General features: G+C 40.3%; 1 protein-coding gene across 10 annotated transcripts in view; it reads right to left on the bottom strand.

Moving 5' to 3' along the window:
• Positions 1-17,975, bottom strand: part of map2 (microtubule-associated protein 2) — a 52,565-nt gene that overhangs the window by 11,097 nt on the left and 23,493 nt on the right. For 6 of the 10 annotated variants that reach the window (XM_084907897.1, XM_084907892.1, XM_084907895.1 and 3 more), the window contains 9 exons: positions 16,991-17,206; positions 14,921-15,202; positions 10,596-13,784; positions 10,256-10,498; positions 9,836-9,973; positions 8,404-8,465; positions 6,899-7,040; positions 6,424-6,480; positions 5,994-6,301 (listed from right to left, as the gene is read on the bottom strand). In XM_084907897.1, the coding sequence (XP_084764023.1) occupies positions 5,994-6,301; positions 6,424-6,480; positions 6,899-7,040; positions 8,404-8,465; positions 9,836-9,973; positions 10,256-10,498; positions 10,596-13,784; positions 14,921-15,202; positions 16,991-17,206 (4,637 nt within the window). The remainder of the gene's footprint in view (positions 1-5,993; positions 6,302-6,423; positions 6,481-6,898; positions 7,041-8,403; positions 8,466-9,835; positions 9,974-10,255; positions 10,499-10,595; positions 13,785-14,920; positions 15,203-16,990; positions 17,207-17,975) is intronic. The other 4 variants (XM_084907894.1, XM_084907901.1, XM_084907899.1 and 1 more) reach the window with 4 other exon arrangements.

The following is a 17,975-nucleotide window of genomic DNA, read 5'->3' as shown; positions in this document are numbered from 1 at the left end:
ATTCATATGGATCCAACAGGACTGCATGTTCAAGTATACTTTAGCATTTTAGCTAAGGCTATGGTCAACTGAGTGGATCTTTCTCTTAACCATCAGGTCATTTTTGTGCTAGACAGTCGGCTAAATATTAGAAAAAAGTCAGAAGCATGCATCCTCCTTGCTATGTTGTTGTTGGTCGTTCATTATGCCAGTAATATATAACCTATAATACAAGTGACATTTGTCACCCCTTAAACTATAGTTGAAAAGAGACAACTGTATCTAAAATTAAAAACCGAGAGCCAAACTACAGTGAAAAGGGGGGTAAAATACAAACTAGCTCACTTTGATACTATTAACCTACCCATATACTGCACAACACAACAAGAAGCAACATGTTGTACACTACCTAAAGAGATATGAATCAAAATATTTATTGGGAATTGGACTAACTAGAATTATATAAGGCATTCACCCATCCTCTTAATGAGGAAGGCAAAGCTTGAAGGGTACATACATTGGCTCCACGAGGAGAGTGCTTCAGATTATCCTTGGAGCTGCACTTTGACAGTGATGGGGTGAAGTCCTGCCTCTTGTTTAAAATATGAATCTATGGAAACATGCAGAGATATATGGACCTCTTAAATGGTAGATAGGAATGACTGTGTATTATCTTCGTATGCTTGATCGCACTGTCTAATACTCTAGGGACTACAGGATACTGATGATCAGCATACTGAAAAAGTGTCAGTGCACACATTTCTATTGTTTTGGAGCATAATTAATACTTTAAAGAATGAGAAATCACAAGTTTGTGTTTTCTTTAACTGTTTTCTGTACCTCTTGCATTCATGTTGAAACAAATAGAGTTTTTCAAATTTCTTCCCATGAGTCATCAATCTGCCAACCAGAGTATTTGTTTGACTTCTCTTTATGAAAAGTCTCAAGCCAACCCACATTTCTTCAAATTTTCTTTCACTTTGAAGCCAGATTTTCTTGTAATGTTTAATGGTCCTGCGCAATAGTTCACCAGGCTTTCCAGAGATCTTTCATAGTTTTAATAAATAATTTCAGCATAAATAAGGCACCTAACGCAAGAGATGGACCCAGGTATTATCAACAAATAACAGACAACTTTTCAAAGAATGAATACATAAATGAACTGATAAATAAATACATGAATTAAATTGTCTCTTTAGGCTCTTTGTTACTAGCAGGCTGTCACAAAAACACATCTCAGCATGGTGTGTAGTGTGTTCTTAAAAAGTTTGAGGAAACTGCACAAGAAGACTATTTGAACACATGAACAGTATCAGAAAGTCAAAATTCCACCAAAGACCTGACACATGACCCGAGAGATTCATTTGATCTTTCAGTTGATCCATCTACTGTTTACTGATTACTCATCAGAATTGGTCTCAATGAAAGGTTTGTTGCCAAGATGCCATTCATAAGGAAGAACATGATGAGCCATCTGTAAAATTCTTGGAGGCTCCTTCTTTGTTTGAGGCTACGTTTAGGCTCTTATTTAGCTGGTTGTCGGTTCTTGCATATTATGAACAGAAAAATATCTTAGCGTTTTGAGCCACAATGCCATAGCATCTGGAAACCATTTGATTGGCAATGGCTTCCTTATCCAAAATGAAAACGATCCCAAACACACTGCCAATGCAATAAAAGCATAACCAAATAGAAAAACACACAATGGAACCCCATCAATCAGGGATTGGCCTCCCCAGAGTCCAGACCTCAACTTTACTGAAGCAATGTAGGATCATCTTGACAGCCAACATCCAAAGAGGAGCTTTGACTGTTCTTCAAGAAGCCTGGAGAACTATTCCTGAACACTACTAAAAGAAAGGTTGCCTTAGAGTTCAGGCTGTGTTGAAGAATAAAGGTGGGCATACCAAATGTTGACTTGGAATTGTACAAACTCAGTTTTTGTTTTTTATACTATATGTTTGCACACATTTCAGTAAATCATTGTACATATTTCCCAAATGAAGGGTGGCTTAAGACTTTTCCTCAGTACTGTACAATTTCAACATGACGATTACTAAAATATTAAGAAAAAAAAAGAAAAACACTGCCTTTTGATTTTTTGATGTGACTGGTTCGATCCTATGTAAAGCAGCTACGCAAACACGTTCTGCTGCTGCTCTGTGCGATGGACTTTCTTCAGCACTTTAAAATTCAATAATCAATCAAAAGACAAAAGGCAGTGGCCACGTAATAATTAATTGGCTCTAAAATAGTTTTTTGTATTGTTAATATTAATGGCTCATTTGAATTTAAATTTAATCAATCAAATTACCTTTTCAAGATATTAATGAGTAAAATTACACATAGTAAATGCTTTCTTTTTAATTATTCCACTGGGACAAAGGTTTCCAGACTTTTTATTCAAAGTGCTATAATTAAAAGTGATAAGGTATACCAGCAGGTCCTGCGTCCAGGTCACGCTGTGTACCGCAGACAGACACAGAGTAACAGAGATGAGGCGCAGCACTGACTTCCAGATCAAAGAGGTCCTGCGTTTGGCCTCTGTTGGCCCATTTCGTTCCTTCTGTTTCTATGAGGACAGTCATTAGACAGGTCAGTAGCTGAGTATAGGCTTGCTATATTGCTGTGGGCTGGGAGAGGCTCACTACAGGAGCTGCTTATAGTAACACTATTTGGATCTTTGAGGGTGCTGTGAATATTAAAAATCAGGTGAGGAGTACACTTCCATCATGTCATGTGACTACTGTCTATAAATATTTGCACCAATATAAATGCTGTCACACTAGTTTGGCTTTTTAATTTTCATTAAGTTTAAAAAAGAGGTAAAATTATACGCCATCTATAATTTTTTACTACTTCAGTGGCACAATAGTGACACTAGAGGACCATTTCAACAATGAATGTTTATAACACTGTACTGCAATAAAGGCAGTTAAACAAATACTTTAATCAACCATCTGTTTCATTCAAATGTCCTAAAGTTTTCTATTTGCATTTCCATTTTTCTCTTATAATTAACACTCAATGATATTCTCAAGTTATTTGCTTTTGTTAAAAGAACCTTGGAGACATAAACAGGAGCATTAATGCAAGTGTTAAAGATCATTATATATGATAATTATTTGCCAAGCTTCTCACTATATAGCAGCCAAGGCAGGTAAGCAGGTAAGAAAATAAATGGATGGATAGATTTGTAATTGTATAATTATAAATGCTTCTGTTAATATGCATCAAGGTGTCTTTTAAATCTAAACTAAAATGTGAAGATTAATACAATTTGACCAATATGTCAGTAGGCCCGACATATAGCCCGAAATTATAAAAAGTATCACTCTTTATAAATGCTGATAAATTAACATTTTAAAAAATAGAGATAAGACAGGAGAAATATCCTTTAACAATGTTATGGGTGTTGATGGTCCAAAGTTTGTCCACCAGTGCGCACTCTGCAACTTCAAGATCTCAGCTGATCTGATCAGAGTCGAGCTGAGCGTTGAGTAATCCATGATTTGCTGTGATAATAAAACAATGACAAATAACTACTCAAAACAAATGTTTTGTGTGGCTAAAAGAAATGTTAAAGAACATATATATATATATTAGCTTTTTAAATCACCAAATATCAGTACTGATATCAGTCATTATATTCAGTTTCATTTATGGGCATAAACATAGACCTCTGAACCTCAACAACTTATCAAACTACCACTGAAGACGAATAACGTTTGAGTTTGTCAGCACATAGCCCCGCACTGCATTAATCTATGCTGATTCCAAAAAGAAAAGACTTTGTCTGAAGACAGCATGCTCATGTGTGAAACAAACACCTGTAATCAGAAGGAACAACTACACAATAAGCAGAATAATTCCCATTAAGGATCAGATATCTGTGCAAATTCAATAGATGCATTTGATAAATAGCCGCGTCTATCTAACAGGGAGATAACCCCCTAGTCAATGTATCTGCTATCTGTGTTACAGATAAGAAATACACAAAAGCATGACGTATTCAAAATCACACACAAGCAAACTAACACACAGTGGAACAAAATCCACACTGAAATATTGGCCAAGCACTTCCACATCCACAGTGAGTGATGTGACTGTATAATTGAGTATTCACATTGCAAACACTGATGAAGCTAGTTATGAATAACACTTTGACAAAGCATAAACAGTAATGCTGTACACATGCTAACCCCCCCCCCCCCCAGAGAAGCTCAAGCGTGTTTCTCCTGCAGATGACAGGCTGGTGTTTGGAACATGATCCCTCCCTATTTTATGGCTGACTGCACAGAGCAGCTCAGAGGCCTGCTAAGTCATAAAGATGCCAGCCAAACACTTAGATTCCTAATCAGGTCATCAGCAAAGGCTTGTAGGAACTGATGGCTACAGACACATTGCTTCCTGGTGCAGTGCTGCCTTTGTGTTTCAGACTCGAGACATTTGTCAAAATGTAAGAAATGTACCCCGAGACACTGAGCTAATGCAGATTCTGTGCAGCAACAGAAAACAAGATTTGTAATTCTGATTTTGCTGAACTGCTGTCTTTGCTTTAGAGAGCCAGGAGGAACGCTTACGGGACAATACTGCTCAGAGTTCAGACTCTCGCTCAGGTGTCATAGTCATGTCATTTTCTGTTTACTGAAATCTCTAGATGGAGAACTGCTTGGTGGTGAGAAATCACAGGTAAAAATAAAGCTGACATAGCATAAGCTAGCATTTACTGCTTTAAAATTGTAAAAAATGTATATATACATATTTTGAAATCATTCTTTAGACCTTTATCTCAGTGTTTATCTTTGGGATAAACTCACAATCAATCACAACAATGTTAAAATGACTTTTTAACCTGCCATCAGGTGGCAGTCTATATTAGTCTATATTAAACTCAGAGAAAAAGAGCCTCGGTCTACTGTGTTGATGGCAACACATATATCAAACTGCTTTCATCCATCAGAACCAGAGCAACATTTACAGCTCTTGAAGACAAATTTTTCTGCAATCTGATTAACGCAAGCATACTTTTACTTTCACTGACAGCAGCAACTGATATCTGAACTAATGCTTCACATAGAGACAACAGAGGAAGACAGCCACAAAATCAGACTGGGAACTGAAAATATCTAGAAGTGGTAAAGAACTGCTAAGCTGCTGTAGGTCTTGATTCACCATATAAATAGTTTAGATGATAAATCATATGTCCAATAGGTTTATATATCATTAATATCAACATTATAAGTTGAAGTACATTTTAGGATAGTCTATCAGGTAAAGGAAAAGTTTAACACGCTACACTTTACATTGTATACATTGTAAATTTAACCAATGGACACGTGTAATTACGTGTGATTTTCCTTTTTTCCTATACAAAACATCATTATGTAATATTTTGTACTCTTTTTTTACAATGATGGACGGGCAAGATTATTCACGAGCTAGCAGCAGGCAAGGGAAACTAAAAGACTAAAGCAGGACTTTTAGCGAGGACCTAGAGACGGGAGGAAACATATGGGAAATAAGCATCGTAAAGCAGAAGAAAAAGACAGAAGATGTTAGACAAAACCTTATAATACTATTTATACGAGGAATGGTAAAGCAGACCTCATCACAGATCAGTGGTCTGTAAATATATTGTACAGATTTTTCTTGCAGATCCATATGAAACAGTTATTTGACTCAATTTTTTCCTCCTATTGAACGTTTTGTTGTTGCTTTATGGTTCAAAGGTCAAATCCTGGGTAAAATCTGCTAGGAGGCAAGCATTAAGTTTCTTTGCATGCTCAGTAAATCTACCTGTATATACCCAATATACTTTTTATTTCTATTACATGTAACTTCCTGAAACAAAAATAAAATACATGGCAGCTTCTGTCTCTGAGATCAGTGCAGAAGGGAGAGATAGGAAAAAAGGAAACTACAATAAGCAGTAAAACCAAATGTGAAGATGGAAGAAAATTAGCAAGCAGTTAAAAAAAGCTGCAGATTTCTGGACAAAGTAAAAGTGTTACCTGTCCTCCTTTAGGCTGATACTTGATATTCTCTGTGGAGCCAATCTTAGACTTGATATTCTTGAAGTCAGGGAGTGGCTGGTTGATAATACGGAGCTGCTTGGGTGTGGTTGCAGGTGACTTGGGTGGGGTACGGACCACAGCCACCTTCCTCTCCTGACAAATCAAACTGAGGGAGCGTGGGGTCCCGGGGGTCCTCGAAGATGATGAGTAACTGGGAGGAGTTCCTGGGGTGATGGCTGTTGAGCCAGGGGTGCGTGGGGTGGAGTGGCCACTGCGAGCTGAACGTGAGCGCACGGATTCTGTAACTGGTAAGATGACACATACAGGTGATGGAGGTGGAGGTGAAGACAAGCTGCAAGTCCACAGCACAAAATGACAATACGCTCTTAACTTAAATCTAGAAATAGTAGAAATAGTCAGTAATGACCTGTCATGCTAGGAGCTCGCCCTGTCCTGTGTTCTGCCCTCATCTCAGTGCGAAATGCTGGAGAAAGGGAAAAATCAAAAGTTTTGGATTTAGTGATGGAGAATGAAGAAAAAGAGGAGTTTTAGTGCACGCTAATAGTCCAACATAACATTTTGGCTTTGTAATAAAAGTAAATTAAGTATCAATATAAAAAAACAAATGTTAAAGATGCCAGAAGACAGACAGAAATAGAGCGAGTATGCAAAAATCACTCATTAGCAGATGTCAGCTGGGACTTCTTAAAATAATCAAGCATAAGGCCTTATGAGTGTGCTTTTCACTTTCTAGAAATATTTTTCTAAAATTGATCAACAGCAGTAAAGACTGAATTAGTAGCATTTGTCGCACACTGGAGGCTATTAAGAGTTTAGTTTTAGACAACCTAACGTAAACTAAATGCTGATGCTTTGTACACTTTAGGGGAACTGGACCCTACATGTGGGCCTGCGAGGAGCCGTAGAGCCAGAGCTAGTGATAGAGGTAGAGCTCTCTTCATGGTCATGGGGCCCACGGCGACTCATAAATGAGGTGTGGCGTGGCACTGAAGACCTCTTCTCTGGGCTCCGTGACCCACCATCCTGTTGGAAAACATACAGCGAGTGCATTGTTAGGCCAGTCAGGCAGACTGTGGTTTATCTTTTTAATTCAATGTGAAACAACAGATATCGTATGCGAGCAATATTACAAAATTAAAGCAAATAATATTCATGTTTGCATGAAAACATGTATGAAATTCCCAGGACTTGTGCAGGAACCCTGTCACTCTTCCATCCACCTACCTTAGCTATTTGTTTCTGTAATTCTGTGGAGCCCTGAGGCTCTGCTGAGGATGGACGAGGTCTATCTAGCGAGGCAGCTGCTCTGGATATGAAGGTGGGGATCTTTGTAAACGGTAAATGATGGGCATGGCACTGAGATGGTACAACAAAGAGGCGTGGTTGGTGAGGCGCATGAAAACAAAATAAAGAACACAGGATGACAAAAAGTGGTGAAAATACCACTGCTACAACATGCATCATGAATGCACATGATCTCATGAATCATGTGGAACAATTTACTATGTAATCTATTAAAGCAGCTCCTCTTGCGCATTCATTTTAGTAAGAAACTGAAAACTCATGGGACATGAAAATATCAAACAAATAAACAAAACTTAAGAACGTGAGGGATACTCTTCATCATGCCCATGCAACAGCAACGGGCTACACTGCAGAGCATGGTATTAGAAGACACTTTCAGTATGCTGTGATGACATGACATTTAGGAAATATAGAAAGCATGTTCTTTTAGACACAATAACTGTCATTACCATGGCGGAGGAGTGAAATGGAGTCACGACCACAGGCACTGGAGAAATGTCACAGGTTGGTTCAACACCCACTCAGCAAAATAAACACTCCAAATGCGTCTGTCCTCACTAACCCATTAAAATACGCCAAGAAGAGTAAACATTTTACAAAATGTAACCACCATTAATATATTTTCTTCATGAAATATGAACAAAAAACTAATGCAACACCTGCCTGTGTTAGTGTGTAGATGGAAGGACAAAGCATTTGCTTTATCTGGATGTGATGTTAATCTCTTTTGAGATTTTTTTTTTTGGGACTCAGCAAGTCACCCTAGGAAATAACATCATTTTAATGATTCTACTGATAATTGTTTTTTCAAAATTAACGAGATGCTTTTTGTTTCAGATTCTGCAGAAGTCAAGTTGTGTATTAGCAGTTTCATATTAATAGCAAAAAAGCAAAAGTTTCAAATCCGTTGCACCAAAAAAAGGTTCTGCCTGTTTCTAGTGTTCAGTATCCATTGAGTTGCTCTATGCCTATAATTTAATTGTTCATTCATGCTGACTGCCAGCAGAGTTTTCTTGGAATCTCTCTCAGTGTTTTTTGTGCCAGAGGTCGTGCCATTGTTAGGTTTGTTGAGTATACTTACCGATGCTCTGTCACGAGACTGTCTGGCAACGCTGAGAGGCTGACGACTGTCAGGTAGGACCTCTGAGGGACGGAGACAGACAGAGAAGTTCAGGGAAACAAAAATACTTCAGAAGAATTTGTGCGTTAACCTTCGTACATTGAAGGAGAAGGAGTTAGGGCTGTCTAAATGCCCTACTTTGGAGGATTACCCCCATATTTATATCCTTGCAAGAATATGTTCCCATTACATAAAATGTAAAAATTACAGACATCCAACTTTGCATTCTTAAATGTGGCATGGTAAGCAATATGCCAAATTCAATGTTCTATAGGAGCTGGATGTTTCTCTCTTGACAGCTTTGTTCTGCAAAGATTTGGCAAGATATCACATAGAATGGGGGATTTTGTATTATGTAAGGCAACCTTGGAAAAAAAAAATCTAATTGGGGCATTGCAGCAGTATACTGAGCTTTCCTCATCACTGACACAGAATTCAGTCCGTCAGGGGAAAATGGAGAGCAAACTGCCTCTGGGTCAGAGCAGCATTAGCAAACCTAGTAATAAGTTAAAGGGTGGCTGTCACTTAGCAAAGTCTGTCTACCAACCGGAAGGTCAGTGGTTCAATCTCTGGTACCTCTGGTCTTCATATTGACGTGTCCTTGGGCAAGATGCTGAGGCCCCCATATTCCCCCGATGCAGTGATCGTAGTGACAGTGTGTGTGTGTGTGTGTGTGTGTGTGTAATAGATAGAAAATGCTTCAAGGCATAGACTATATTAAAGTAGCTTGTAGTAAAAAGTGCTTTCAGTACTCAGAGTGGAAAAGTGCTTTTAGCACCACGGAGAAGATACCACAAGTTGGAAATGGCTAAACTGGATATGTAATTTAAAAGACCATCGAGGTTGTGAAGGTCTATAGTTTCTTTACTGACAAGATTCATTATTGTGACAAGTCAGCTGGACACCAGCAGCTGACAGAGAACCTAGATACAAACCGCAACAAATGATTTTATGAAGGAAAGATGTATTCATAAAGAATAACATCTTTATGAATGTGTTAGGAATTAAAGTATTATTTAAGTTAACAATACTGTAGTTAAGGGAAGTGTGCTGTGCCTTCTTAGACACATGTATATATGAGCATAGGTGTAAGCACAAACAAATGCTTAAAACAGAAAACAAGTGAAACAGTATTTGTTAGCTCGGAGAACGAACAAAAAACACAAAAAAAGCAAAAAATACACAAATGAATCCGAAGAAAATATTAATGAAAGTCAATCTTTATTATGATGAAACACAAAATAAATGCATTTGAAAACAAATGACTAACAAAACTAATAACATTAAACAACCAATAAAACAAAAATGAAGCGGAGGCAAGACAGGGAATGCTGTTGCGGTGACTGTCCTGCAGCAAGCACCAGCTGTGTGACAGACCAAGGCAACGTGTCACCTGTGGTTATTCTCCTGGGGCAGGAGTGGTGCTGGATAGGACGGGTTTGGCGGACTGCTGCTTTCCCCGCAGTCCTCTTAGACGGGGATTGAGTCCGAGTCTCCATTTTTTTGGCAAGGTCAGCCTTCTTTATCACTGCTGCATTATCAGAGAAAACAGGACCAGTGACAACAGCAGAGGAGTGCAACCACAGACAGAGACAGTCATGTTATAATACGGAAAACACCACAGAAAGCCTGTGTACGGTTCATGCATACTGAATATTAGCTATCTTTTCAATAAGAAAGCCTGCATACAAAACAGTCAGATGCACAGAGTGCTGTGTTTGAGGAGCAGCTGACTTGAACATTATTTAACAATGATTATTGCTTCAGTTATTGACATTATTTTACATATGACGAAAAATAAAATTACAATAACCTTTTTTCTTCTTGAGTTCCTCTTTGGGGATGTAGGCAGGTTCTTTGCGGGTAGGTTTGCGTTCTGGAGTCGAGATTCGTCCCTTAGGCCGCCCCCCCTTAGTCTTGGCTTTAACAGGCTTTTCCTGTTTCTCTGTCTTCCACTGTTGTGCCAGTTTGTTCTGGACCACAGCAGGTTTTTTGACCGGACTAGACATCTTGGGCAAAGGCTCAGTGTGCTCCGTTACCATACTCTTATCGTCATCTGCAGTGTGGAAAATAGGGCATGAGACTTTATTCAGTTTGTGTATTTGAAGCTGACAAGAGGGAATAAAAAGAAGAAACAAAAAAGGTGATCTCACCTTGAGTGTCAACCCAGGAGCTGTCCAGAATGGAGTCATCCATTGTGGTTTCATCTCTATCATAGCTTTCTGTTGGTCCTTCTGTTTCTATGGTCTGAGCCTCCCTCTCGGGGGAGCCGGGAATTTCAGGAACATCTCCCATTTCCTCTAAACTGGCAGCCTCTATGTCCGCTTCCTGAGCCAGCTCCACAGACTCTTCTTCCTCTTCTTCTTCTTTCTGGGCAGCAATGCAAACTGCTTCGGCCTCAGGTGGGGCAGAGAAACGAACGCTGTGGCCCGGCTCTTCGGCTTCATCAATGGTTTGGACTACAGTAATGAAATCATCTTCAACTGTCACCACAGACTCAATGGCAGCATGAGCCTCGGGTATTTCCTTGGTCACGTCGCCTTTGTCCTTCAGCTTCTCAACCTCAGCAGCCTTTATTGCATCAGCTTCTTTTTGTCTTGCATCCACTTCAGGCTGGTCTGCAACTTTTGTGTTCATCTCTTCCTCCTTCTCACGCTCTTCCTTTTCTTTCAGCTGCCTTTCTATTGTTTCTTTCTCTTCCTTCTCTCTCAACTCCTTCTCTATTCTTTCCTTTTCCAGCCTTTCTTCCCTTTCTCTCTCCTCTTGTTCCATCTTTTCCCTCTCTTCTCTTTCTTTTCTCTCCCTTTCTTCCTTTTCCTTCTTTTCTCTCTCCTCTCTCTCTTGCTTTTCTTTCAACTCCTTTTCTTCTTTCTCTTTCTTTTCTTTCAATTCCCTCTCCTCTCTTTCTTTCTGCTCTTTTTCTTGTTTTTCTTTCAACTCTTGCTCCTCTTTCGCTTTCTTCTCTTTCTCTTGCTTTTCTTTCAACTCCTTTTCCTCTTTCTCTTGCTTTTCTTTCAACTCCCTCTCCTCTCTCTCACGCTGCTCTCTTTCTTGTTTTTCTTTCAACTCTCGCTCCTCTTTCTCTTTCTGCTCTCTCTCTTGCTTTTCTTTCAACTCCCTCTCTTCTTTCTCTTTCTGCTCTCTCTCTTGCTTTTCTTTCAACTCCCTCTCTTCTTTCTCTTTCTGCTCTTTCTCCAATTTCTCCCTCATCTCCTGCTCTTTCTGTTCTTTCTCCTTCCTTTCTGTTTCTTCCTTCAATATCCTCTCTGCCTCTTCTTTCTCTCTCCTTTTCTGCTCTTCCATTTCTTGTTCTTTCTTTTCTGTCTCTTCCTTGATTTTCTTTTCTTCCTCCTCTTTAAGTTTCTTCTCCACTGCTTCTTTCTCTTGCTCTGCCTTCATTTTCTTTTCTGGATCTTCTCTCTCATCTTTGTTTATGCCCAATACAGGTGAAGCTGATCTTTTCGGGGAGCCATACATTTCTCTTTGTTTAAGTTTGGAGGGTGAGAGCACTGGGGAGAGCAGCTTGTCATCATCGATGTTGCTCTCCACAGATGAGGCAGATGAAGTTTTAACAGGCCTGGCAATTCGGTCCTTGGCCACACCAGTCAGCTGGTACACATCTTCAGCGTCCACTTCCTCATAGGCTTCCTGATGCACCAGCTTCACCTTCTCTCGAAGCTCCTGCAGCTCTCGCTCCTCCTCCAAACTGAGAGGCCTGTCCTCCATCTCCAGTTTCCGGATCTGCCTCTCATAGTCAGCAATCTCGGTTTCTGACGCTGAGCCTTCACCGCTGGCTTGCCGTTCAGTCTCGCTCACTGACCTCCCACCTTCCTCCAGTGTCACAGTGACAGTTGGTGTCACAAAAGGCTCAAAGGGCTGAGCAAGTGGTGTCTCGCTTACAGAGGTAATCATCTGATCATCTTCTTTGTTCTTTTTATTTTCTTCAGTTGAATCTTTTCTCTCTTCTTCTTTCTGGTCTTTTTCTTCAGCTGCATCAGCAACTCCTGATGGCTGTGTCTTATCCTCCAAAGACACATCTCTGACTGCTAATTTTCTTGCCTGCTCAGCTACCTTTTCCTCCAGGACAGACGGGGTGAAGACTTGTGCAGAAGTGTCTGTAGGGCTGAACACATCTGCAGGGGACGGCATGGGCCCTGAATATTCACTAAATACACAATAACCCATCTCTTCCAGCTGGCTGTCACTCTTTCTAGCTCCAGGACTCTGTTCCCCTGAAATTAGGCTAGCCAGTGGGTCATAATTTAAGGCAGAAGAATCAGATTGAATCGACTTCCTCCGAATGATTTCTGGGTCACTGTTTTCTGATTGCAGTCCCGAACGGTTACCAGCAAGGTCAAGCATTTCGGGCAAGTCTTGTGCCATTACTGTGCCATTTTTATATGTATTCTTGGGAGGCTCAGGGGATTCTGGAGATTCCGGTTCAGGACTAGGTTTTGGAGGCTGCTCTGTGATCCTTGGAGGAGATGAGGAGTCTGAAGTAATGGAAGCTGCCGTCTCAAGTATGAGTGGAGGGAAAGATGGTGGCTTATCTGCAGATGGTGTGGTAACTGGAAGGTAGTCTGCTGAGTCATCTAAACTTCCACTTGTATATGACATGATATCTGTGGCCAGTGGGGAGAAGTTTCTTTGTCTGCCTTGGCCACTTTGATCCATTGCTCCTATGGTGATGTTAAGTGAGTAACTCCTCTGCTCTAAGGCAAGTTTACCTGGGGAAAGCCTGCAGTCATTACTCCTGTCAGGAACTGTAAATACCCTAGTGTCTTCTGTTGTACTTTTTTTAGCTTCAGGTTTATCTTGAGCTTCAGCAAGTGTGCTGTAGCTGATCTCAGGAGAACTGGTATCATCAGTACTCTGCTTTTCACCAGCTCTACTCAGTTCGTAATAACCCTCACCTTTACTGTGAGGACCTTCACTAACCTCCATGGCTGATGTTTCAAAATAGGCTGACATCCCAGATCTGTCTTTTGTGTCACTTGTTGAGTCTCCTCCTTGAACTTTGGCTCCCACTGATGTGAAATCAGCAGGAGAGCTGATGCTGCTGAACTCTACCACCTCCACTGATGGCTGCTTCTCTGACACTGTAATCGGCTCGCCATATGTAGGCTGAAGTGTGAGCGATCTGACGGGTTCCTTGGCTTGACTTTGAACATCTGGGGGTACAAAGGATGGCATATCCATGGTGGGACTCTCTGGTACAACTCGTTCACCAGCAAAGAACCCTTGGATCTGGGGCTCATAAAACTCCTCTGGGCGTTTCTCTGATCCAATGCTGTCAGGGCTCATGGATCCACTGTCCTGCTTGTCTGTCTCCATCTTCAAAGCTGAAAGGATATCTGTAAGTTGGCTGTTTGATCATTACAGATATGCATTGTTTTAGCATGCTGTGAATGAGATATCTATTAAGCCAGGGTCTGGAAAAGCTATGACAAAAACAGGCAAAGCTCTCCTCAGAAACTTACAGCACAATGGTACGGCCATCAATGAAGAAGTACGGCGAGATTACGCGGTCCACCAAGTCACAGATGGATGATAAAATGGGATGGTGGCGTGACGGAAACCAGCATGAGGCAACTGTGATGTTGATTTATGGGAAACAAGCAATAACAGATGGGAGAAATATCCATGCTGACCTTCAAAACCATCAGATACCAAGTGAAATAGCATTTCTGTCATTCAGTAAAATGAAGTGTTTAGTCAGTTTGTCAAGTTTAAATCTTTTAATATTTAAATAGTTTTCACTATTGTGAAAAATCTAGGGTTTAAATGTTCAGATGTCAGTTTATTAGCACAATCATAGAAGAAGTTTACTTGTAAATGACAGATAAATGCTATATGCTGTCACCAGCTAAAGGTGACAAAAACAACCCAAAAAAAGAGAAAGAATTTGGAATTAAGCTGATACAGAAATGCATTTGATGAGATGGTTTTACCAACAACTGCACCACACTGAACATGAGACAGCCAACACAAAATCCCCTGCAAACTCTGTACTCAGATTCATGATACCAATGATTTATGCACGTGTTGCAGGAATGAATCATGGCTACAAAACTGCGCACAGCACTGGCATACCAGCACTAGGCAATGTATAAACACAATGAAAAATTTGGAAGCTTATAGCAGGTGGAAAAAATAAAACCAGCAACCGTCACGATTAGCATCACTTCACTTCATCATACCACTACGAAAACGGCCGGTCCCGAAAACCACAGCAAGTAAAAGAAAATATAAGCAAAAATACACAATAAAACCAGGTTAAGTTAAAACAATGTGGCTTTTTTTCACCAACAAGCCTGTGTTGCCTTGCAGCCGCAGCAGAGCGCAGGGAGGATTACTTGCCATTCCACTTGAATTATAATGGTTATAAGTTATACATTTCCTTTGTACACATCTTGCGTTCTTATACAGTGGGCAATGCAGTAACATGCAGGCAGGGAGAGCAGAGGGCAGGACACACCTGTCTCAGGGCTCTCCTCACCCTCTGCTTCCTCCTCCTCTCTGTCCATAGAGCTCTCTGCAGTAGCACTAGCTGCCTCAGCCGGCTCCAGGTCTAGATCCTGGGCCTCGTCTATGGCCTCTGCCTGCTCTAAGGGCTCAGCTTGGGGGCTGTCCAGCTCGGGCTCTTCCCCACTCCACTGCTGCTCATCAAGAGCTGCCTCGGACTCTGCTGCCTCTGCACTCTCCTCCTCATCTTCCACCTCCTCCTCGTATTCAGCTGTAAGAGCCTCCATGGTCTCTTCTTCCCGAGAACAGGGTGAAAGGGGGACACATTAAGACTACAGGCAACACAGACTTGGGTTATGTGAGAACACAACTTATGACGGGACACTTTCAGCTCTAGGGAAAGATGGCCTAAAATATTTATTTGTTCACACATATATGTACATTACACATACAGTACAGACTGCTGTTATTTATGTGTTTTTGTTTTCTTTTTATCATATTAGAGGAATATGTTTCCCCCCCCCCAATATCTGTCTTTTTAAAATTATTTTTCCAGTCCATAATCAAATCCTTAACAGATACTGACCTTTGATCATTTACGACTAAGGTCAGTTGTTTAGTGGTAAAGATAACATTGAGGAAACAACACTTCATGGATTTACACTGCATGGACAGGATACTATATATGCAAGTAAATGAAGGAACATTGTATTCATTTGAGTGAAATGAGAGTTAGCTGCAGATCCACCGTGACAACATCGCATCTTTCTAAGGATTTGCAGCTGATTGTACAAAGTGGTTGCTAATAGTCATTAAATATGATCATTTACATTAGTTTACACTAACTAGAAGTTAATAAATGCCTTCAGTATTACACAAATGTTAAGTTCAGCTGAGATCTGTGATTCCAAATAACGACAGTAAAATATGTCCCGTAAGATAACTTCTGAATCCCTAAGCTATGGGAATCAAGAGTTCTGGCTTTTCATTTCATTTTAATTTAATATCTCTGGAGAAAGAACTTTCTTTCCTGTACTCTTTTGAGCAAGAAAAAAAAAATCAGCAGTATCAGGAAAGTTTAATAACTGAGACAAGTTGAATCGGTTCGAGATGGGCTCTTGGTTTCTCTATATTACTTTTTTTGTACATTACTGGATAGGGATTTGGATTCTGCCATTAGATTTCCAAAGATTTATTATGCTATTTTTACAGCACCTTCACAGCATCACAGTCATACTAGACTTTACACTTATCTTGTGCTGAATGACTGACAAAAATGACAAAATAAACATGAAAAATCAGCTGATTATTTTTAGATTGGTTTGCTTTTTAAAAGGTTTTTTTTTTAAAGGTTATTTATTATGTTTACTGATGACCCCAAATAACAAGAACAAATGAATGGAATGATTTTTTTTTATAACAGAGTTGATAATGGGTGTTTATTAAAAAGGCAGAAGGGCCTCATAAGACTGCATGTGCATGACGTCGACATTTCTGAACCACAAATGTGGGTGAATATGTCTGAGCTGAAAGTCTTCCTTGTTGCCACAGTGAGAGTGTGAAGGTAGGTACGGATGAGTGTAGAGGGTCTGACATAGCACAGTATGGTTTAGGGGATGAGAAGTAGTCTGGAGAAAAGAACCAAAATACATCTCTGGGTCTCCAAGACATCTATGAAAGGCTTATGGTCATGTTCCACAAGTCAGACTTGCACGATGGTCTGACTGATGAGCGAATGGCAATAAAACACTGTTATTTATATAACTACTTTGAACCGTCACTACTATGTGTTAGAGTTAACAGCATGGCAAACACGGATAGCAATGGGCTTGGGTAAAAGAAATTTAAAACAGAAGAGAAATATGGCTGTTAAATTAATATGCTGTTTTGATTGAATAACCAACACAAGGACACACAAACGCACACAAAGACAGACGAAGAGACGAGCTGACGGACGGAGAGACGGAAAGACGAAAGGAGAGAGGAATGGGGGAAGGGAGTCAAATCACAAGAGAGGAGAGGAAAGAAAGAGAAAGGAGATGGAGGGAGGGGGGATGGCAAAGAGGAACCATGCGTGGTTCACCTTCAATCTGTCTAAAGGCCACGGCTTGCCCTGTGGGGCGAGAGCCCGAGTGCGTCCACTCTGGGCTGAACAATGGGTGCTCATAGTACTCCTCTTCGGAGTGGTAGGGGTCGTCCTCGGGCACGGAAACTGAGATGGAGGGGGCGAGGAACTTGCACCTCTCACGAGAATTTTGGAAGCGGCGGAGAGGGCCCGCCTCCTCCTCATCCCCTACATCTACAAACAAGACAGACACAAGGAGAAGAACTGCAGGGAAATCTGGACACGCAGACTGAAAGAGAGAGTGAAAAGGATGGAGAAAAAAGATAAAGGAAAAGGGAGAAGAAAGCAAAAAACTGGAAAAAAAACCACCAAAGAATGGCCATCTTAAGAGTGACTTAACATGCAATATAAGATTTTTTTTCTATAAGGAGCTTTGGTCCAAACTTTTTCATTTGGTCTCGACTTTATTATTTCATCAGCCTTAAAATGTAAACTTTATTAATAAACAGTTCAACTGAACAGCAAACAGTCACTTTGCACATGTAACTTTTTGGGACTGGTCAAACGGCAGAATTAAACTTTATAGATATAACCAGGAAAATATATTCTGCATTTATTGTATCCTTATTGATTTAGCAACTACTGATACTAGACTGAACAGAACTGAAAGCAGAACGAATATGGGCCCAGCTATGGTCCTTTAACTTTTACAAAATGATAAGTAACCAGCAAGTTCAAAATAATTTTTGCCTGACTATTTAAGATGGACATTTTTTGTAGTGAAAAGAGAGATAAAGCTTGAAGAGAAACCGACAAAAGAAACAGAAAGAGTCAGCAGAGAGGGGAATGCCAAAGAAGAAGAAGAGAAAACTTGTTTGAGAGCAAGAGAGACGTAACACACAGAGGACAATGACAAACAGACAGTGACAAGCAACTCAAGATAACAAAGCTTTGGGGGCCAGCCATTCTTTGAGAGCAACAAAACGGGCATATTGTATCATTT

The sequence above is a fragment of the Perissodus microlepis genome, chromosome 16 (genome assembly GCF_051167445.1).
Source record: "Perissodus microlepis isolate ML-2025 ecotype Zambia chromosome 16, ASM5116744v1, whole genome shotgun sequence".
Lineage (NCBI taxonomy): Eukaryota > Metazoa > Chordata > Actinopteri > Cichliformes > Cichlidae > Perissodus > Perissodus microlepis.
The sequence above is the reverse complement of the archived record's forward strand: the minus strand, read 5'-3'. Positions and strand labels throughout refer to the sequence as shown.